Consider the following 23411-nt stretch of genomic DNA (forward strand, 5'->3'; position numbering starts at 1 on the left):
GGAAGGAAGGAAGGAAGGAAGGAAGGAAGGAAGGAAGGAAGGAAGGATGGAAAGAACTCCGTTCATTTGTCACTTCCTGAAAGAAACCCCAAATTGAAAACATTCAGGAAATCCCACTCAAAACCTAGAAATTTCAGATCTGTTCTAGGCTAGACCTATCTCAGGACAGTCTCCCTTTAGTTAAGTTCAGATACTGAAAAGAGATATTTAAAAGTAATTAACCAAAGGAGATTTACTTAGCCATAGCTAAGTAAACATATTCAACAAGGATGTAGCAAGGACAATACACATTGATTCAACTGGGCAAAGCTGCTGAATCAGGCAAAGAACTGCCTCTGAATTGCCCACAATGGCCCACTAGCCAAGCATCTGAAAGAGGCTGGAGCTCCTCATGGCTATTTATACTCAAGAGACCAGGAAGTAATGTCAATGACCTGAAATTTCAATCTCCTAAGTCAATTAAGTCTCAAAGATGTTTTCAGCATCTTTTAAGGAAAAACTAGTCTGAGTTGTGTAGAAGAGAGGGGATTATGATATTGCTACCACCACAAGGTCAAATAAAAATTACTGTAAGCATCCAAAAAGAAAGAGTTCAAGTAGCAAAGAACTAAATATAGTCAAGATCACACAAGACAATAATTCAACTACTCAAAAAGAGAAAGAAATCTTGGAATACAATATCCCAAGAAGAAAAAGATAAAAGACTCACAACCAGTGGTATACTGGAGCTAGCTCATACTGGCGTATGAAAGCCAATTATATTTTCAGTATGAGCACTTACACCTCAGAAATTGGCAAATGCTACAAATGAGGGCTTAATTATTGATTTGTTGATTATCTAGAATTAAGAAAGGGATAAAGAAAGTTTTTAAAACATAGATTAAACTTAAAACTATATGGTGTGTTTTCAGAGAGCCAGTTGTTAAACATTTATCAGCATGCCCCTGCTTAAAATCAAGAATACCTACCCTGAGGAAAACTGAGTATAATCCTAAAAGTGAGGTGGGGTGGGGGGAGGGGGAAGAGGACTTTTAACAGAACAGAGGACTTTTAAACATTTCTGATAAAACTACAAGAGCAAGCTTAGAAACTGTGAAACTCAAATACAGGAGACAAGAAAAACCTAGAAAGTAAATACATTTGAGCAATTGAAAAATAGGCAAATGAAGATGAAGAGCTTATATTCTAGCAGGAGAAGAGACAAGACAGGACCATATTGTCTTCAAGACTCTCAGAAAGAGTAAAGATAGACAAACACAGGACCTGGGGGTGGTTTTGCTTCATTTTGTTGGTTTCAGAAAGGCAAGAAAAAGGAAGGATAAAGGAACATACTAAGGAAAAATCAGGCGGAAAAAAAGGAGAAGGATCTTACTTTTGCTCATAATTAGGGTACATGAGGAGAAGATAATGCAAATATAGAAGAGGGGGTAGGGGAAGAAGGCCTCTTATTAACTTTACTCATCAGAACGAGGCAAAGGAATCTTGAAAAGAAACACAAAGAGAGTTTGGTACAGAAATACATTAAAATCAGTAGGGAATTAGAAGAGACGGAGAAAGGAATAGAATTGGGTAGAGAAAAATTATAAGCAAAACTAACTTTTTAGGGTTAAGAGAAGAGAAAATGCATAAGAACCAGTGATCACGATCTGGACTGGGTGAAAGGAAGAAGGCAGAGGAGTGAGATCAAACCAAATTCAATTCTAGATTACTAGTGAAAATCATGTTCCTATTCATTCATTACCTTCTTCTTTATAAAGAGGGGATGGGAAGCAAACAGAGAGAAGGTATGAGAGGAAATGTTGGAGAGAAAAACACAATTAACAATTATAACCATTATAATTATAACAATTATAACCCCAAGAGACCTAAATTGCTTCAAAGTCATAGCTCTAAGAAGAAAACCAAACACAACCCACTCATAGTCAAAGGCAGGCAAATTTTCAGGACATTTTAAAATGTGAGTGTTCATCTGAACTCACCCATAAAATGGAGAGTAAATAAGCACAAGATCTAAGAAGGACTCACCCTTTCTCCCAAATAATCTTGATCTCAAGTGAAAGCTACCTTAGATGTGTCAGACATCTCTACAGACTACTGACCATAAATCTAGATCAGAAAAAGAAGTTTAGAGTCACTGAACCCAACCACCTTAATATTAGAGATGCAGAAACTGAGGCTATTGGAGGTTAAGTGGCTTCCCCAAGGTCACACAAGTAGTTAAAATGCAGGTCCTCCTTTGAATTTTCACCTTCTTTCCATATTTATGAACTGGCAAGTAGTTCTCAAACTTTTGGCTCATGGTACAGCCGTAAAGAATAGCAACACATGAACATGAGTTGGAAGACCTTCACATGTGTAGTTCCTGGTCAATAAAAGCAGCTGTTTTTGTTGTTTTTGGTAAGTTCTTTGCAAGTTCAAGGGCTAACCTGTTTTGAGGTTGGAACAAGTATGTAATAGGCAAGTTACATTTGTTTTGTGAATCTAGACTTACCCTACTACATATGATGGATAAGTAAAATTTATAGTAAACAAAAATTTTACATACTTTCTTTTGCAATATGCAATAACATTAATGAATAGTGTTTGACAAGTACAAAGACTTAAGTTTTGGGGATAAGAATTCATTAATTTGGTAAAAATTGTTGGAAAAGCTGGAAAGCAGTCTGGCAGAAATTAGGCATAGACCAATATCTTATACCATTTACCAAGATAAGGTCAAAATGGATACGTGACCTAGATATAAAGGGAGATATTACAAGAAAATTTGAAGAACATGGAACATGTTACCTATCAGACTTATGAATAGGTGAACAATTTATGATCAAACAAGAGATAGAAAGTGTTGTAAGATGTAAAACATAATTTTGATTACATTAAATTTAAAAGTTTTTGTACAAATAAAACAAATGTAACCAAGATCAGAAGAGCAGAAAACTTTGGAAAAAAAAATTATAGGCAGTCTCTCAGATAAAGGTCTCATATTTCAAATATATAAAGAACTTTTTCTAATCTATAAGAATGCAAGTCATTCCCCAATTGATGAATGGTCAAAGGATACAAACAGGCAGTTTTCCGATGGAGAAATCAAAACAATTTATAGTCATATGAAAAAATGCTCTAAATCATTATTGATTCAAGAAATGCAAATTAAAACAACCTTGAGATAGTATTTCACACCTATCAGATTGGCTAAAATGATATAAGAGGAAAGTGACAAATGTTGGAAAGGATGTGACAAAATTGGAACCTTAATTCATTGTTGGTGGTACCGGGAGCTGATCCAACTATTTTGAAGATTTGGAATTATACCCGAAGAGTTATTAAACTGCCAAACCCTTTAACCCAGCAATACCACTACTAGGTCTGTTTCCCAAGATGATAAGGGAAAATGGAAAAGAATCTACATGTTCTAAAATATTTATAGCAGCTGTCTTTGTCGTAGCAAAGAAATGTAAACTGCGGGGATACCCATCAACTGAAGAATGGCTAAACAAACTGTGATAGATGTTCATGATGGAATATCACTCTGCTATAAAAAATGATGAGCTCAATAATTTTAGAAATGCATGGAGAGACCTCCACGAAATAATGAAGAGCGAAATGAGCAAATCCAAGAGAACACTGTACATAGTAATAGCAGTACTGTTTTAAGAACAACTCTGAGCAACCAAGTTATTCTACTATAAATACCCAAATTAACCTCAAAGATCCTATGAAGGAAAATGCTATTTGAATCCAGAAAGGAATACTGCTGTGGTATAGGAAATGATGAGCTAGTTGATTTAGAAAAACATGGAAAGACTTAGACTTAATGGAGAAAGATGCTATCCACCCCCAGAGAAGCAGATAATTGGAGGAAATAAGCATAATATGGTCTTACATATATGTGTATGAGCGTATATATGTAATGGTATGTTTAGCGATATCTATGTATATGTATATATAATCCATGCTTAATTATAGCCTTCTTGGGGGGCAGAGGGAAAAAATAAAGTAAAAAGTACACCAGCAAAGAACAAAAGAAATCCAACAAGGAAGCAAAGAAGAGGTGGGTAGCTTTGAAAACAATGTATAGTATTTATTATATAGGTTTTCTTGAAATGGAAATTTATTGTTTTATATCGAATCCTCTCATAATCTGCTGTGCACATGGCAATGTTTTTTTTCTTTTCTTATTTTGTATTTAAGTATAAATTTAAAAACTTCACAAAACATATGCAATATCATGACATCCAAAATTTTGTAACACACTTGGCAAAATTCGCTCCCACAGTCCCATTCTTTGATAACCATGGTTCTAAGCCATAAAAGAAAAAGGACTCTCATCCTAATTTTCTTCTGGGGCTAGAGTAAGTCTTCCTTTTTCCATCAATTGAAATCTAAAATAAAATCTCCCCTACAACTCATTCTTCTTTCTTTCTAGTCCCTTTAAAAACAGAAACTCTCCTCATAAATGGCTGATATGAAATAGGACTTATCTTGAGGTCACCAGACATGAAAGACATTCCCACTTTCACACCACCTTATTTTTTACTAGCCAGAAAATAGCTTTTCCCCTTATAAGAAAGCCCCTGTTCTTCTGTACATAGGGCACAACTGCCTATTGGGTAGGGGAGCAGGACATATTCAAAAATGAATGTGATATAAAACACAAAAAGCATCAATAAAATTTTAAGAAATAAATAGAATTAAGAAAAAGCATGTAATTGTTTATCTGAAGACCTAGGGCAAATAACATGACTAATAAGCTATGTGGAGGCCTTTCCCTGGCCCCATCCATGACATCCTCCTTTAAACAAGAGCCAACATGGGCAACAGCAACACTGGTTTCTTTTGTGACTCATGGCAGCAGCATCACTGCCCTGTTAAATATATATAAATATATATATAACATGTGTATGTACATATGTATGTATATATACACATACATGTACATATATTTGTATGTACATATAGTATGTCTTTAAAAGTATTTATAAATGTTTATACATTAAAACACATATTTATATAAATATCAGATGCATACCTACTTTCCAAAAGATACTTCTTTGAAAAATCAAAACCACCAAATTTACATTTTCACAAATTTCTTGAAAATCAACTGACCTTCACCTTAGAAACAGGGTCTATGTTATATAGACTTCTTCCCATCCCTAAAGAGACATCAAAATCATCTTTGAGGAATCTGTAATTACTGACTAGTTCTATGCCACAATTATCACCAGAAGCTTTCCAAGAACAAAAGATTATAAATGAAAAAACAGATTCAGGAAAGCGAAAAAATATAATTATACAAATGAATTACCTGGAATAAGGGCTGTGCTGATGAGAATATCAACTTCTTTACACTGCTGGGCAAAGAGTTTCATTTCTGCCTCAATGAACTCTTTGGACATTTCTTTGGCATATCCTCCTTGTCCCTCTCCTGATTCTTTCAAGTCTACTTCCAAAGGCTCTGCCCCAAGAGACTTAAACTGCTCCAAAGCCGCAGCTCTAAAGAAGAAAACCAAATACAAACCACTCTTGGTCAAAGTCAAGTAAGCTTTCAAGATATTTTAAAAGATGTATCAGAGGACCTTGGCATGGAAATGTACACCATTCACATAGAAACTACTGTGTTATACAGACATATTCAGACCAGGATACCCACCATAACTTTTCAAAAGGGAAGTGATAATTACTGTAAGTTTAAAATATGTGCTAGAAAAGAATAAAAATAATTTTACGCAATGAATTTTTGTTGACAACAACAAAAACATCTGACCCACACTAGGATTTCTTTGACATCCATAAGACTACAGGTTCAGTATGAATCAACAACATGAAATGGTAGCCCAAAAAGCTATTTCAATCTTAAACTGTGCTAAAAAGCTGCAACCAAGAATCCTGCTATTGCCCAGATCAGACCAATAGTATGCCCATTTATGGGAGTAAAATTTTAGGAATTATACTGACAAACTACAGTACATCTAGAGGAGAACAAGCAAGATAACCAAGGAGGAATTCAAAATCTTGCCACATAAGGACTGAAGTTAAGCTTTGACAAGGAGAGACTTGAGGAGACATAACCAATACTTTCAAATATAGTCAAAATAATGGCTCATTTATGTAGCACTTAGAGGTTTACAAAGCTCTTTCCTCATAAGAAACTTAATTACATATCATCATTACCATTTTATAAATGAGACAACAAGTTCAGGGAGGTAACGTATCTGATGAGTTATCGCATAAAAGAGGGATTCAATTTATTCTGCCTGACCCCAAAAGGAGAGAAATAGAATGAATAAGTAGAAAATACAGGGAGATATATTTCAGCTCAATTTAAGGAAGAACTATCAAACATCAGTTTCAAAAAATGTAAAAGGCTTCCTCACCACTGGCAGCATTCAACAAGGAGCTGGCTGAGCAGCTGGCAAGAATGTTGTAAACAAAACTCCTGCCTTACTCAGATGGTGGGGGCCAGAATCCATGCACTCAGAGCTCCTTCCAACAGATTTTTAATCTGTGAACTTTCCTATTATTTAGGGTTCTCCTTATTTTGTTATTATCACATACATAAATGTTTATTATATCCATAAATTATCTGGTCCTCTACTGTTTCACTGAATTAGGTGTTTTAATAAAAATTCTTAAGACAATTTATAAGAGGTGAGCTATCAAAAGCAAAATCATCAAGCCATATAAAAAAAAAACAAAGAACTTCCAAACTTCTTTACCATGTCTCCACTAAAATGGAAAGTTCCTGCAACCACATAAGCTCTTAAAATACCTTGTGAAGTGTGCATCACTGCTGCAGTTTCCTCTCTCAGATCACTCTAGTCAAAATATTACAATATAAACATTAGTCAATAATAACAATAAAAAATACTAGGTAAAGACTCTCCTTTCTTTTGGATAAGCCACACCTTTTGAACTGATGCCAATATGCAATGAACTCTCTGTTCCTTAAGTTACTTAACTGGCACAAGTATAATATTCAATCTTACAGTAAAGCTTTGTCCCAAAATATCTTATATTAACTATCTTGTAATACATGCTTATGACAGAGTAGAGTGCTAGATTTCGAGACAGGAAGTCTTGAGTTCAAAGTCTACCTCTGAAGTGACCATGGACAAGTTATTTAACCTCTTTGAGTCCATTTCCTCATCTGTAAAATGGGCATAACAACACATGTAGTACCTACCTCACAGGGTTGTTGTGAAACTCCAATGAGATAACATGTATAAAGTGATTCAAAAATGTTAGTGACAGATAAATCTCAGTTATTATTGATGTTGTTAGATGCTTATCCCCAGTCTGAAGTTAGTAAAGTAGATTAACTGTCATTGTCCAAAGCTCATGTCATTATTGCATCAATTATATATTGCTTCAATTATATTGCATCAATTATTGCATCAACTACCAAATCTAAAAAGCAAGCTTTGCTTCACTGGAGATGTATAAAAATTTCGCAATACAATTAGACTGCAAACCAATGAATAACTAATAAATGGTTAGCACTTACATCACGGATGCCAGAATCTCTTCAAAACAATGAAAATACTTAAATATTTATAAGAATTCAACCTTTTATTATTAATAGCCTTTAACTATTACTAAGTCAAAATACTCATTAGTGCTCAGATGCTGCTATCTACTGTGTAGCAATGGGACATAATGGATATAGTGTTGGAGTCAGGAACATCTGAGCTTGAATCTCACCAATGACACATTCTAGCTACATGACCATATAATCTAAATTCTCTGAACCTTCATTTCCTCCTATGCAAAATAGGGGTAAATACCCATAGTATCTACCTTACAGGGTTGTTATGAAAATCAAATGAAATAATGAACACAGAGTGTTTTATAAACTTTAAAATACATATACTAGTATTTATAATTATATAATTACATGTTATATAAATTTTTGTTAGAGTGATTATTCAAATAAAATTATATTAATATAGTGATATACCTTTTCAAAACTTTTTAAAATTTATTTTGAAGGAATTTTTAACCTGGAGGTTCTGGAGAAAATTCTTATCAGTAATGTTTATAAAACTTTAAAGATGAGCTGTAAAAGGGAAATAGTATATGCATAATTTCAGTTATACTTGATCTGAGACTAAATGGCTTATTTGTCCACTTTAGCTAGCTGACTTTTTATTAGCCACAACACTTCTGTGAACAATCCCAGTATCTGAACTCAGAGGACCCAGGTACAAACTACTTTTTGGGGAAAATCCCTGGCTCTCAGTTTGATAATTCTCTCCAACTCTCTTTCTTGGCTATCCTACCTCAAATGAATGCAGCAGCAATTGTGAGTGATTAGACTAGTGAAGTCTAATCTGAATGATATTTATCCATTTTTTAAATGATTTAAACACAAATATCAACACTGCTTTAAGTCCAAGTGCTTTATAAAACCCAGTACCTACAAAAGAAAATTTCTTAAATGAATTTTTCATCTTTAACAGTGTTCCAGGAAATATGTATCTGTCTGGGGCAAAAGAAAACAGACAGAGAATGGTGAATAACAGGATCTGCATACAAAGACAACACACTACAGGCCTGAATGATGGGACAAATCTAACAAGATGAAATTTAATAGGGACAAATACAAAGTCCTCCACTTAGGTTAAAAATATCTAGCACACAAGAATGGAACGGGGAAGATGTGGCTAGATGCCTGTTCACATGACAAACACCTTAGGAAGTTGACTCAAGGTCAATATGAGAGAAAAGTATGAAGTGGCTTACCAAAAAAAAGCCAATGCAACCTCTGGCACATTAAAAGTATAGTTTATAGAACAAAGAAGATGATAATTATTGCCAACAGTTACATGATGCCTTAAAGTTTAGAAACTGTTTTCCTCTTGTGGAATTGCCCCATGTTTACTGAATGACAGATGTTCATCATTTTATTCCTAAATAATTGACTACCCTAGTCAAATCACATCCTGGAATACCATGTTCAGTTGTGGGGACATTTTTGAAATGGCATTGACAAGCTAGAGTGTGACCAACAGAGTGAATAGGATGGTAACAGGAAGCCACATCACCAGCAGACAAATGAACAAAGAGACACTAGGTTACAAACATTTACTATCTGTAATGCATTCTGCTAAGTTCTGGGGATATAAATAAAAAAGACAGCCTCTGCTTGAGCTCATTTTCTAACAAAGGAGATAACACATTTGACTGAAGATCACTGGAAGGTGATAATATTCAGCTTGAAAAAGAAAAGCCTTAAGCTCAGCCTAATATCGTTGGGTAGTGGAAAGTACACTGGGCTGAGAACCAGAGGACCTGCGTGCCAATTTTCTTAGGTTATTAACAACTTGTGACAGCCCATGTGACACTAGGCAACCTGAGGCTCAAGGAAAGACTAGACATTCGGGGCTTCTTAAACTTTTTCCACTCACAACCCCTTGAGCACTTCTTAAACTATGGGTCACGACCCCACAGTTTAAGAAGCGCTGGGCTGGATTATTACTTTCCAGTTTTGTTATAGAAGGTATTATTTTGGGACTTCACGGTCACTTGAGCTCACTTACAACTGTGAAATTCTGAGATTCCATGCAACTCTGGTCCCATTATCAATCTACATAAAAGTAACTTTATAAGGTGTGGAGTTTGGAAGAGAAGAGAATGGGGGAGGATTGGTTGTTTTTGGTTTTTAACTACTAATATTGCATATTGGTTGTTCCTTATTGAAATTGCTTATATTTTTCCAGGAGATCTTTTAAAAACCTTTAGATAACAACATTTATTTTCTAATATATAATAAAATTATGCACACATATATGTACATATGGATACAAAAATATACACACAAGCTGCCCTTGCAACTATGAAAAAAATGAAGGAGACCTCTAACACATTGGGCAGACCCTCTGTGGTAAATTTTTATGAAGATACAGAAAAGAGTAACAAAGGATAGGTAGATATGGATGGGTTGCAATGTGAATTATTGAAGGGAACTACAAAATTTATGAGAACCCAAATCCATTTGATTATAAGTAGCTTAGGAGGAAAAAGTTTTCAATATGCTATTTCATAAAGAAGAAAATTTTTCAATTTACTAGGCAACCATATATTATACAAAAAAAAAGTATTCTAATAGTTAAATGAAATAAAAGCCTGTCCTCGTAACAGAATCACTAGTGAAATACTCACCTGGTATCAAACCCTCGAACAATTGCACCCATAGCTTTCGCTGCTCCAGCAGAAGCGAGCCCAGCAACTCCACCACCAATGATAAGAATCTAGATTGGGAAGTGTAATCTGTTATTTTAAACAAAATTCATTATGAAAGTGTTTGAAAGATTATTGAACTGCATGGAGCTGCAAATGGAACTGCATTAGCCTGGCTATTCTCTATGAGGTAGTTAAATCAACTTTTTTTCTTTAAACTGGTTTTCAAAATACAAATTTCTTGTTTAACCAACCACTTGTCTCCATTCAGACTAACATTTAGCATTTCAATCTACAAACTATTGCAATATTGCTATTATAAGATACCTAAAAATTAAAAAATTGTTCCTACCTTGTAAAAGCTACCTCCACAAAAATCTCAGTTATGGACATCTTAGTTACCTCTCCTAATGCAAATTCCAACATTTCCTAAGTTCAAGGAATTTTGCTGTTATTCAGTCTTTCAGGCATGTGCAATTTTGATTCATGACCCCACTGGGGTTTTTCTTGGCAAAGATACTGGAGTGGTTTGCCATTTCCTTCTCCAGGCAAACTGAACTGAGGCAAACAGAGTTAAGTGACTTGCCCAGGGTCACAAAGCTAATAAGTGTTTGAGGCCACATTTGATCTCAGGAAGATGAGTCTTCCTGATTCCAAGCCTAGTGCTCTATCCATGAGACACCTAGCTGCCCCTGTAAATTCAAGGAATATTAAGACATTTAATATGGGTATAACTTCAGTGAGGTGTCTCCTCACTGCCTACCTCAAATATACAGTGCTGGCATTACTACACAACTGAACTAAATATGCCCCTAAAGCCTAAACTAATGGCAACTGCTTGACTACTTAGGGGTATAATTCAAGAGATCACAAGAATTTATAATTCCTCTGATGAAAGAATTTATAATTCCTATCTATTCTCCCAGAAACAAGTAGAAACAATGTTCCATGAACCTTAAAAATTAATTTCCCTGAGCATGGTAGGCCACATAGTCCAATTAAAGGCAACACAAAGTTCCTCAGGAAGTATCTGGCATTCACAGAATTAATGATGCTTATAAACATACAACAACCCACAAATGTCAATAACTTCCTCAATCCTAGTCATCTTGGGCAATGGCATCCAGAAATAACAAACGAAGTAGTGGGCAGCTGCAAAAGTGGAATGACTGATCACTAAGAGAGGCCAGAATCTAGAAAGGTTATCTGGTCAATTCCTGGATTGTAGAAAGGACTATATTTAAGACCAACCTCAGCAGATGAAAATTATTCCTATTTGTAAAGGAATTCAGGCTTGAAGACAATCTTATCTTCTTTGGCAACTTATTTGAGTATCTAACTTTCTTCTCCATTGGGTAATTTTTTCTGCATCTTACTTAGATCCCTCATGCTTCAGCTAAACTCTTTTAATATTGTTTTGGTCTCAATGGAAAAATAGAACTACTCACCATTATCAGATCACATTTCTAACTTTTCACTTCCAAGCTAAGTAATCTAAATACCTTTAGCAAATGCTTCATAATTCTAGGCCTGTTTCACCGACTTGTGTCTCACCACCCTCCCTAAATCTAGGGATGACCCTACAAACAAAATCATGGTCCTCCACAAGTACTTGCACCTAACAATTACATGGACTAGATGATAATTCAGAATCATAGAATTCTACAACTGGAAATTCTTCTAGTCTAATACTCTCATTTTGCTAAACCTGAAGCCCACAGTTTAAGCCCTAACACATGATCACATGTATTCACTCAGTAGCAGAGGCTACTTAGTGGAAAAAGCAAGATAAGAATCTAACTCTCCCTAACTGCCAAGCCAATGTTCCTCTCTCAGTTACTAGTGAAAATATCATGTAATAAAGAACAAGCATAGCCTGAAAGAAAGATAGGAGCTAACACCTCCTTCTACTCCTTTATAGAAACAGGAGATCCATGCTGTGAAACACTGCTTATATTTTCAGATTTGTTTATGTGTTGATTGATTATGCTAATTTTCCCTCTTCTTTTTATTGTTTCCAGTTTTTAAAAAATTTTTGTTATACAAAATGGCTCCCTAGAAGGAGGGAGAAAGCTACAGAGGTAATTTTAGGGCATGTCTTTTTTTTTTTTTTTAAAGAAAGAAAATATCCTATAAGAAAAAATAGATTTTTCTTTTTTAAAAATATAGTTCTAAAAAATAGACCTATGATGGCAGACATGGTGGTATACACCTGCAATCCCTGCTCCTGGGGGATGCTGACCTGATGGCTTCCTTGAGTCTGATCATTCTAAGATGCAATGGAGCTAAAGCAAATCGGTTGTCCACATTAGGTGGTGAGCCCCCAGGAATGGAGAGCTACCAAGCTGCCTAAGGAGGAATAAACTAGCCCAGGATGTATAATATAGAACAGGTTATAAAGCTTCTATGCCAAACAATATCAGGATCAGACATGTGAGTGGTGGCCATACTTCTAGCCTGGGTGAGATAGGGAAGCCCTAGTCTTAAAATAATTATAATCATAATTATAATCATAATAGATACATGACCTTCAGTAACTTAATTTCTCCCTGCTCCCCCAGCCTACTACTCCTATTCAAGCTTCCTCGTCTCCCTACACAGTTTCAGTTCTATGGTTAACCATTTTATGAATGCTCTCTTTACTGTCAAATTCACTCACTTTCCTATTTTCCTGACATGTTTGTATCTAATACAAGCTTGCCCTCTGTCTTCATCTCTGTTCCTATTCCTGATCTATGAAGCTACTGGAGAAAGCCATGAAAACAATGCTGCCTGAGTCCACTTCAAATTTATGAAATCAAACCTCAACTGGCCCATCACTGCTATATGGTAATCCTTTTACTCATCTCCCAGGCAGTAACAGACACTTATAGGACCTTAAAGAGCACAAAGAACTTCACACTGATTTCGTGTTTTCCCTTCTGCTATATTCCCTCCAACAACTGTCCTAGAATTTCTCCTTTCTTTCCCCAACCCCACAAGCCCTCTTTCTCTCAAATGACCTGATCTCACTTTCCTTGAAAGGGCTCAGATCATCTGATGTTGAGCCCTTTTAACATTCTGCTTCCTCAGTGCCTTTTAACCTCTCTTCTCCCTTCTTCTTTCCTTGTCCTCCAGACTCAAAAAAATGAGATGGCACCTTCTTGCCAAGACTATCCCTTGTACTTGTTCCTTTGAGGGCACCCCCCCTTCCATTTCCTCTGAGATCTTGCTTCCTTCCCACTTTCTTTCCCCCTTTATTTCCCTCTACTGGCTCTTTCCCTTTTACCTACCAATTTACTCATCTCTTTATCCTTAGGGGGGAAAAAGCCTTTCTTTGACCCTTCCATCCCTTCAATCTATCATACTATCTTTCTCCTACAAATATCTATAGTGATCCATGTTCATTGCCTCTATACCTCATCATCTGCCCATTCTTGCACCCCCTGCAACACGGCTCTGAATACTCCCTACCAAAATTGATCTTTCCAAGGTCATGGATGCAACCTGCCAAACCTGATGGCTTCTTCTCAGTGCTTATCTTCTTTCATATTTCTCTAGCCCCTGACAATGCTGATTATGACCACCTCCTCCTCCTTTCCCCTTTTACACCCCTTCCCATACAATCCAGTCAGTAGCCAGTTGTATTTACACCTTCATCTCTACCTTCAAAAGAGCTCCCAGCAACTCTCCCTTCCACTCCATTCACACTGCCTCAAACCTAGTTCAGGTTCTCATTACCCTTGCCTCACCTGAACTACTATAGAAGCCTAGCTGGTTCTCCTTTCTCCAAACCATCCTTCACAATGATGCCAGTCATAACTAATCGATCCTGGCACTCTGCTGCTCACTGGAGAAATTAAAATTGCACACCACCATCTATACTGCTAGGTCATTGCTGGATCTTTGTATTAGAAGGATTACTTTGGCATCAATGTAAACAATGACTTGGATAAAAGAGAGACTGGAGGCAGAGAAACTGAAAAGAAGCGGGGAGCAAGGTGGGGAGGTGGATGGGAAATAAGAGGCAAAGAGAGTTTTGCAGCTTATCATCTTAAAGCAAGTTTAGTTTAACAGACAGAAGAGGGGATGATGATTGGGTCTCTCTATCTCTCCCAAGCTAGCTACTCATAGACCCAACCCCACGATGATTAGCATGGGAAGCTCTGACCTCCAATCTGATCGACTTTTCTGATCTGGGTTGGTTTGTCCCTCCTTAGACAAGCTGGTGGGCCCCTTACTCCCAGAGGCTTTCCTACTGGAGACAGATCTAATGCAGACAATCAGTTTTAGCCCTATTATAGCTCAGAATTCCTGAGCTCAAGAGATCCACCAGTCTCAGCTTGCCCAGCAGTAGAGTACTCTAGGTGTGTACTATCACACTTGGCAAAAACTTTATTCAAGCTATAAGGCCTAGCATGTCTCTGGAGAGGCAGAGGAATATATCAGTGGGAAACTATTAAAGAAGTTCGTAAAGGAAATTCTGTATAATGAACATTGAGGACAGTAGTTCAAAAACACTCATGCTTTTATACCATTAAGTAAACTGAAACTAAGAGAAACCTTTTCTCAAAACCTCAATAGCAGGGAAATCATCTTCGCTAATGAATAATGAGTTTCTGTTAATTACCTTAGCTGGAGGAACTTTTCCGGCTGCTGTGATTTGGCCAGTGAAAAAACGTCCAAAATGATTTGCTGCTAGTACAACTGCCTTGTAACTGCGGGGGAAGGAACAAAATGCAAAATGAACAATATACTACTAATAACTTTGAAGCACTATATAAATGCCAGCAGCTGCTGCTACTGCTATAGTTAAAATCAGAATTATTCATACTTTATTTCCACAAGATATTTTAGAGCTTATCTGAAGACTGAACCTCAAGTTAACCTTTAATTATCAGTACAGATAACCCACTTACTGACTTCTCTCTCAGCCTGGTCCTCCCCTGCCACCCAACATGTTCCTAAAGCACCATCCCAGGTGAGGAGGTAAGGATGCAACGAGGACGTAGCAAACACTTAAGAAATCCCATCTGATTTGTTAATAAAGTAAAATATAATTAAGGAAGTAAATCTGCTGAAATTATATATGCATATATAATGAATTTCAAATAATCATTAGTACCTATTCAGATAATCTATATTCACCCATTAATGAAAACAAATTGAAAGGTAATTGTAGCAGAAATTATGCTAACATGAAAGTCATTTCTTCAACAAAATAAAAGGAGAAAAAGACACATAGATCTTTTACCTACTAAGATAAAATGGAACAAGATTTAAATCTTGTAACTGTCTACAAAGAGACAAAAATAAGAAACAACTATACAGAAAAAAATGAAACATAATACAGCTCTGCTTTCATTTACACTGAATTTTTTTGAAACTTTAAAATAAATATTTATCCTACCCAGCAATGTTGGCCATTGAGCTTAGAGCATCATATCCCTGAGCAATGGTGACTCTTGGAACCTGGTCCATTGCCAGAACTGTAGTTTTTCTTTCAGAAAGTTTGTTCAGCAAGTCTGGATTTTGAGCTGGGTAGATAAAACTAATCAGTGTGCCAGATTTCTTTAAAAGATCAGCCTCATGAGTGCCTAATACAGGGTTTAGCATGGGAGCTCTAACCTGAAGAAAAAGATCAACAGTTTTAAAATTAAAAACCATAACATATCTTTTTCATACTTCAAAAAAAAATAGCAATAAGTATATGTATGTATAGATAGATAAATAGAGGGCACAGGATGAGTTGAAGATGAAGGGGTGATATCTGGAAAATAAAATTAAGGGGGGGAGAGAGGATTATACTGGGAGAAGGAAAAAGGGAGAAGTAGAATGGGGTAAATTATCTCACATGAAACAGACAAGAAAAGGCTTTTACAGTGGAGTGGAAACGGGGGAAGGTGAGAGGGAATAAGTGAATCTTATTCTTATAGGATTTGGCTTAAGGAGGGAATAACACATACAATGGGGTATGAAAATCTATCTTACGCTACAGGAAAATAAGGGGGGAAGGGGACAAGAGAGCAGGGGGTTGATAGAGGGGAAGGCAGATTGGGGGAGGGGATAATCAAAAGCAAACACTTCTGAGGAGGGACCGGGTCAAAAGATAAAATAGAATAAATGGGGGGTAGGATAGGATGAAGGGAAATATACTTAGTTTTTCACAACAGGACCACTATGGAAGTGTTTTGCATGACTACACGGCTATAACGTGTATCAAGATGCTTGCCTTTTCTATGAGGGTGGGCGGGGAAGAAGACAGGGAGAAAATTTGTAACCCAAAGTTTTAAAAACACGTGTTAAAAATAAAAAAAATTAAAAAATAGACAACAACAAAAAATAGCAATAAGGACATCATTAAAGCATTAGCCCAAGTCTTTCACCAATAAATCACTGAGTGGGATTATGTAAAGTATATATTAAAAAAATACCACTGCTTGGTGATATCTGAACTTACTGAGTGGACTTATTTTAATTCCTAATGTTTAGAACACAAACAATTAGAAAATATAATCTCAAGGCAAGAGAACTAACATCTGTTGAGCAAACAGAAGATGTTTCAAACAACTCTCTCCATTTCAATCCTTTTATTACAGATCCAATGGCAGAAAAGTATGGAAAAATTTTGTCATAAGACTACATTAATTTAGATACTGGGGTTCCATGCACAATATGTCATTAAATTCAAAGTACGGAAGATTTGTATATGTTTATCCGTATTACGTACAAACAGGAAAAAAATACATATTCTTAAAAATATGAATACAGAATTCAGATTCATAGTCACATCATATTAAATTAGGGCAGAGAAAAAGAAACAAATGTATAATGGTGTAATCTTTCCCTTTGAAAAATAAAAAACCTGCCATATATGATTTAGTCAATTTAAGATGTTTCAGATGGCAACCTATATTTATCCATAATTATTTGGATGTGAAGCTTATATTTTGAAGCTAATGAAATAGCTTTGGGTGGGTAAGCTCAGAAAAAAAAACTATTCACTTGAAAAGAGCTGCCACAAATAACAAAGGGTCAATATTTTAACATCACTCTATATCATGCTTCAATTACTTATAGCAGCATCCAAAGCATCCTTTAAGTATCATAGCTTCCAACCTCTTTATAGCTCTTATTCTATGTTCTCACCCTTAATTTAAGTCTTTCACCAAAACAGGCCTTTCCTTAATTAAATGGAGACAGCTAGATGGTACAGTAGAAAGAATGTCAGGTCTGGAATCAGGAAGACCTGAGTTCAAATACAGTCTCAGACACTTACTAGCTTTGTGACCTTGGGCAAGATACAAAGCCTCTGTCAATTTCAGTTTCCACAACTGTAAAATAGGGATAGTAATAGCACCTGCTTCCCAGGTGTAAGCACTTGGCACAGTGCCTGACAGACGGTAAGTGCTATATAAATGCTAGCTATTATTATTATTAAAATTTTACTTTTTTAAAAGAAATTTGAAGGCTGAGAAATTTTTTTCACCTATATTTCCATGTGGGCTAAAAACATATTGAAGAGCTGGCAGAACCAAATTCAGTGTTATCAGAAATAATGAATTCTTGTGTAGCCCAGCAAGATTAAAATATAATTGGAAAATGTTCAACAAAAGAAAAAACAATAGATAATGTTAATTTGGGGGTTTCTAACTCAATATGTAGCCTGAAGGGATCTGTTTCTATTTGAGTTTAACAAACTAGCTAGCCTAGGCAACTCTCTAAAGACCGTAAGGTGCAGAGAAGGTACCAGCCTACACAGATAGAGGGAATTTCCTGTATCACTGAAATGTCAGATTCAGTCCCTTACCCTTAATAACTGGAAAAATATAATTATTCTAAATTTTAAACTTTTAAATTGGTGATTGGGATTCATATAAAATTTTTTGAATTATAACTAGGGTAACATCAAGAATCAGAAAATCTTAAGTTGTGCTTACTAGCTTCATTAGCAGACATGACCATTGTATATTTTGCTCAGACCTTTAAACAATTTCTAGGAAATTCCATAAACCTACAAGTATTCTGATGAGGAAAGTAATTTTTACTTCCCTTACCTTTTTTGTTTAAGCTTGTTAGACAAGTTTGCTATTACATCAATTTTTAATGGGTTCTGAACCTCAGGTCCGATTTCTCATTTGGTAACGTGCAGAGGTTAGACTGATTTGCCACCTTTAAAATTTAGGGCTTCTGCAACACCTTCTTCCTGACATATTAACAATATAAACTGTCATTTAACTTGTTGTTACTTTCGTTGGCATAACCATCCCCTACTTTACAAATAGCTGCTGTCATACCTTAAATCATCATGTCTTTTAGTTATTAAAAGATTATGGGACAGCAAAGTGTAGGCTTCAATCTGCACTATTTTTTCACTCCAAAATCACATAAATACTTGCTCTAAATATTTGAGAAAGATGTAACCTAATGGCATGCAAAATTTCCCTACTCATTCTAAAAAAAAAAAAAACCTCACATTTCTATAGGAGTAATCACTGAAGTTTCCCTCCATTCCTTACAGCTAAAAGGAGACCACTTGATAAAAGTTACATAAGAATCTGAAGGAAATTCATTGCAAAGAACCACTTATTTAAATTAAAAGATGTTATACACTTTCATATCAAATAACGCACAGATAGAGCTATTTCAGCATACTAGGTGGATGGGGAAAACAAAAAGAAAAAAGGTAATTACCTTGACAACCAAATCAGATGCTAATACTTCCTGTGTCCCTTGGATTACAGCTCCTGCAGCTCTGTAGTGATCATCAGAAAACTTGGAGGCTTCACCTGCACCCGATTCCACCACCACATTAAAACCCTGTTTAACCAAGGCCTGAACACCAGCTGGTGACAAAGCCACCCTCTTCTCATTTTGGAAAATCTCCTTGGGGACCCCCACAGTCAATTGTTTATATGGAATTCCTGTAATATACAAAGAAAAGAACATATTTGGTTCAATAAAAACAAAGAAAAATGATTGAATAACAGACTTCTTCTGGTGGGTAGAAAGGCTATTTTCTTATTCAAAGTACATGAAAATTTTCTACCACTTGCAAAAAACTACTGTTTTCCCTAAGTACTTTATTAAACTGAATAATGTAAATGTTCTATTTAGTGGTCTTTCTCCAGTAATGGAAAACTCTTAACCTGCCAACTTCCCAATGAACCATTACCAAATCATGACAATTTCAAGTTCCTATCAGGGATACATGACAAGTCCTAGATCCTATATTACCAAAGGAGGAATGATTTACAATGGGCCAAAGCTAAGAAATGCCTTTTTATTTGCCATGTAATAAAAATGATACAACAATGAGAGTAGAAACCAGTTCTACCATTTACTGCATGACTTTGAACAAATCACTTTAGGGCCCCAATTTCCTCATCTGTAAAATGAGAAAATGATATTCACCCTACCTATCTCATAGAGTCATGAGAATCAAATGACATATATGTAAGACATGCTGTAACTGTCACACTTTATATATATATGAGCCACTATTACTATTAACAATAGGATTTTGCATATTATCATTGTGAATCAGAATTGGCTAGTTGTTTTAAGCCAAACACATAAATTCTGAGATTATTTCACTTTAAAAGTTAATTAGGAAATTTCACCATTAATCAAGTTTTTACTTTGTCATTGAGTTACAACACACTGAAAAATATATACAATTTTCATGAGATTTTACATGAAGTAACTTTAAACTACTGTTCATTAGGTTAGATGTCTCAAAAGAGACAACTCCCCATTAGGTACGTGAAAATTAATATATATAAAGTATTTGAGGATCAGAAGTTTTGCTTTGTTTTATTTAATTTTTTTCACCTTTTCAGACCTTTCTGAACACTTTGCCTTCTAATTCTTTTCTTGGGTCCTTTCACTGCCCTCCCTCTGTGCCTTAAAGTTTAAATGAGATTATTGTGAGTAGACTGGTTTTGTCCAAACAGCAGCAAGACTCAAAAAGATCTTTTACATCTAAGTATTTATGCTTATTAAGATTTTTGAATTGGAGCTAAAATTTCTCATGCACAGAAATTTTCCAATAAATTAGCACATTTGATTTATACTAGATCATCCTCAAAATGTATCTGTTTCCAAGAAGAAAACCATATATCTGGCTTTTACTTAATCCAAAATACTATGCCACAGTTTTGCTCAGATCAAAGATTCCCTAGGTCAGAAGACAATTTTTTGTGTGTCACCTGTGTGACAGGGGTCTGTCACAGACCCCTGGTGCAGCCTGTGGATCCCTTCTCAGAATAATTTTTATGCATAAAATACATTTTGCATAAGATTACAAAAGAAACAAATTATGTTGAAATAGAGATGTAGCTTTTTATTCCATTCAAGTTTGCAGACCCTACGAAATCTTTCCAGGGACTCCAAGGGGCCCACGGACCTCAAGTTAAGAAGCCCTGCTCTAAGATATGAAACTCTACTTTTGTGCTGCTAGAGAACCCCAGTGATTAGATTCAGTAGCCCAAGGGAATGAGGTACTACTCTATTCATTTGAAGTTGGTCTGCCTAACCTTCTAATCTACTACTTTTCAACTATGGGCCCCCCATTCATTCAACAACATGGTTCCCTCCTAGTCCAATCCCTACTCTATAGACAATGTTACCAGTAGGTTCATGCTAGACTGTGGTGGTCAAATCACAGACGCAGCAACAAGGAGTTGTAATTATTCCCTTGACAAAGAGAGTCATCCCTTTATCAAAGGAATTATTTAAATGGAAGTTCCCCTGGTGCATTCTGGGATCACTTCCTCCTTCATGAAGAAGCTGGGGAAAGAGCACTACAAAATGTTGAGCCAGGGTCAATTCCCTGCTGTCAGTGGATAAAGGATTTGAGTTAAAGAAGAAGGCTCTGGAAAAAAATAAGGACCTACAGAAGCATGGAAAAATCAAATCAGAAAAAGCAACTGTCTGCTGAGCTCTTATACTAGTAGGTACTATCAAGCAAACTGGGGAATGATCATTCTCATTTTCAAAAGACTGACAGGAGGATGGTTTGGAAAATGCTCAGATTTCTCTTATATCTCAGCTGCAGAAGGGAACCCAACTCTCTATACATATATACACATATGCATATATATGCATATATACACATGTGTATATGTATATATGTGTGTATGTGTTTATACATGTGCATGTACATGTATATACACACATATATACACTATGTATACACATATGTGTATGTATGTGTATGTATGTGTGTATGTGTATGTATATATACATATATATATATATACACACACACACATATATGTATATATATATCCTTTCCACTGGCAAAAGGAATCGAGTTGGTAGGACAACTCTTTTCTCAATACCTAAAGATGATTAACAAAGAGAACTAGAATGCACTGAAGACAGTATATTAACTGTTTTGTGTATCACAACATTTGATTCTCTTCAGGAATCTTCTAAAACTATTTCACATTTTGATTCACATAAAACTTGAACTTTACCTGGTTTTACAGGTGCTTTATACCATAGGGGCTGATGGATGTGAAAGGTTCGTAAAACTTCTGTCTTCCCAGGTAGCACCTTAAGTGATCCCAAATTAACGAGTAGAGGACTTGAGTAGCTAGTCACCACTGTTTTCAGTATGCTTGCCATGTTGGTCTTAATGTAATGCCCCCTCCAATACACTGCACATGAATCCAACAAAAAGAAGGGGGGAAAATTATTGGTTTTTTTGCTTTTGAGATCTCAAAAAATACACAAGAAAACATCATTACATGTGGTGATGCACACCAAATTCATACACAGCAAGCCTCCTACTTTAAAATGGTTGCATGCTAGAATTTGGTCTGTAAGTCAGTTGTTAGGAACTCAGATGACATGTCCCACGGAAACAGTTAAAGTAGTAGTGAAATTCCCAAAGTTACTCACCAAAGTCTATTTAGCCCATTTAAGGATATACATCTGCAGGTATTCCCTCCCCTCTTCTAATCCTGTGGGATTATTGTTCACATTTTCTCAAACATTTCCCACAGAAATCTACCCAACCTATTCCCCAGATTCCTTCAAGATCAGACCAAGCAACACCTCCTCCTCCATTCAGCCCATCCTGATCCCCCAAGGTGAGGGTACTTCTCTCAGAATTATTTGATATTTATTATGTATTTTCCTTTCTGGGTATATAATGTTTCTAATCAACAACACCTAAGTTCCTAAAGAGAAGGGGCTGTTTGTTTTTGGGTTTTGTATCCCCAGCACCTAGCATAGTTAAGGCTTATTGAATGAAAAAAGAATAAATAAATGAATATCTCAGGGATACAAATGTACCAATTGAGCAATCCAAGCATTGTCTTCCACTCTTGCTACATGATAAGCCTATCTCCTTTTCTGGTGATACAGAATATAGATAATGCACTAATTGTTAGCATTTAAACCGCACTTTTTAAGTTTTGCAAAATACTCTACATATATTACTTCATTTAACCCTTATAACAATCATAAAAGGTAGGTACTCTTATTAACCCCAATTTCCAGATGAGGTAACAGAGAAAGAGATTAAGCGGCTGGTCCAGGGTCACACAACTAGCAAGTGTCTGAGGCAGGATCTGAATCCAGCTATTCCTGACCTCAAGTTCAGCACTCTCTCCATCACATCATTTAAACACAAGTCACAACTGCTAACAGACCGCACTGTGTCTATATCAATCACTGCTTTTAGATTATTTATCATTTTAACTTTTCTGATATCCTGGCCTTCCAGGGTTTGCAGCTTTATAAAATTACCAGGAGAATATTCGTGTTCAAAATGAGCACTTCTGCAGGAAGCAGAGATGTCATTAAGCACACTCTCCATTTTTCCAAATTCAATCCAGTTTTATTTCTTTTCCCTGCTCAACTCCAAGTCCACATCACTATCCACCTAGAGTGTTTTTCCAAGATACTCACATTATTGGGTTAATTTCACAGACTACTCATCCAACTTGGACAATAAAATCTGGGCAATCAGCATGTATTTTTAAGCCACTTTGTTCTTCCAGTATGGATGGTTAAGCCCTTCTCTTTACATTATTGGGAATTTCACTAAAGAGATTTTTCAGTATACCAGAACTTTATGTAATTTGTACAACGTTATCTTCAAATATTTGAAAAAACTCAACATACAGAAATCCTTTTGAGTCATATACTAGACATGTTCAATGACAACAGTGAATATATCTTCATGTTTAATTTCTCTTGTGAAATTTCACATGTAATTTCTCTCATGTAAACATTCA

General features: G+C 35.8%; 1 protein-coding gene across 2 annotated transcripts in view; it reads right to left on the reverse strand.

Moving 5' to 3' along the window:
- The window catches only part of NNT (nicotinamide nucleotide transhydrogenase), a 113091-nt gene that overhangs the window by 82039 nt on the left and 7641 nt on the right, over window positions 1-23411 (reverse strand). Inside the window, exons 2-7 of one of the 2 annotated variants that reach the window (XM_027863491.1) lie at window positions 21642-21824; window positions 18853-19082; window positions 15569-15786; window positions 14789-14876; window positions 10162-10250; window positions 5306-5493 (exon numbers count right to left, since the gene is read on the reverse strand). In XM_027863491.1, coding sequence (XP_027719292.1) covers window positions 5306-5493; window positions 10162-10250; window positions 14789-14876; window positions 15569-15786; window positions 18853-19082; window positions 21642-21792 — 964 coding nt within the window. In that variant the 5' untranslated portion in view covers window positions 21793-21824. The remainder of the gene's footprint in view (window positions 1-5305; window positions 5494-10161; window positions 10251-14788; window positions 14877-15568; window positions 15787-18852; window positions 19083-21641; window positions 21825-23411) is intronic. The other variant, XM_027863492.1, reaches the window with a different exon arrangement.

This window comes from Vombatus ursinus, unplaced genomic scaffold (genome assembly GCF_900497805.2).
Source record: "Vombatus ursinus unplaced genomic scaffold, bare-nosed wombat genome assembly UNPS02014772.1, whole genome shotgun sequence".
Lineage (NCBI taxonomy): Eukaryota > Metazoa > Chordata > Mammalia > Diprotodontia > Vombatidae > Vombatus > Vombatus ursinus.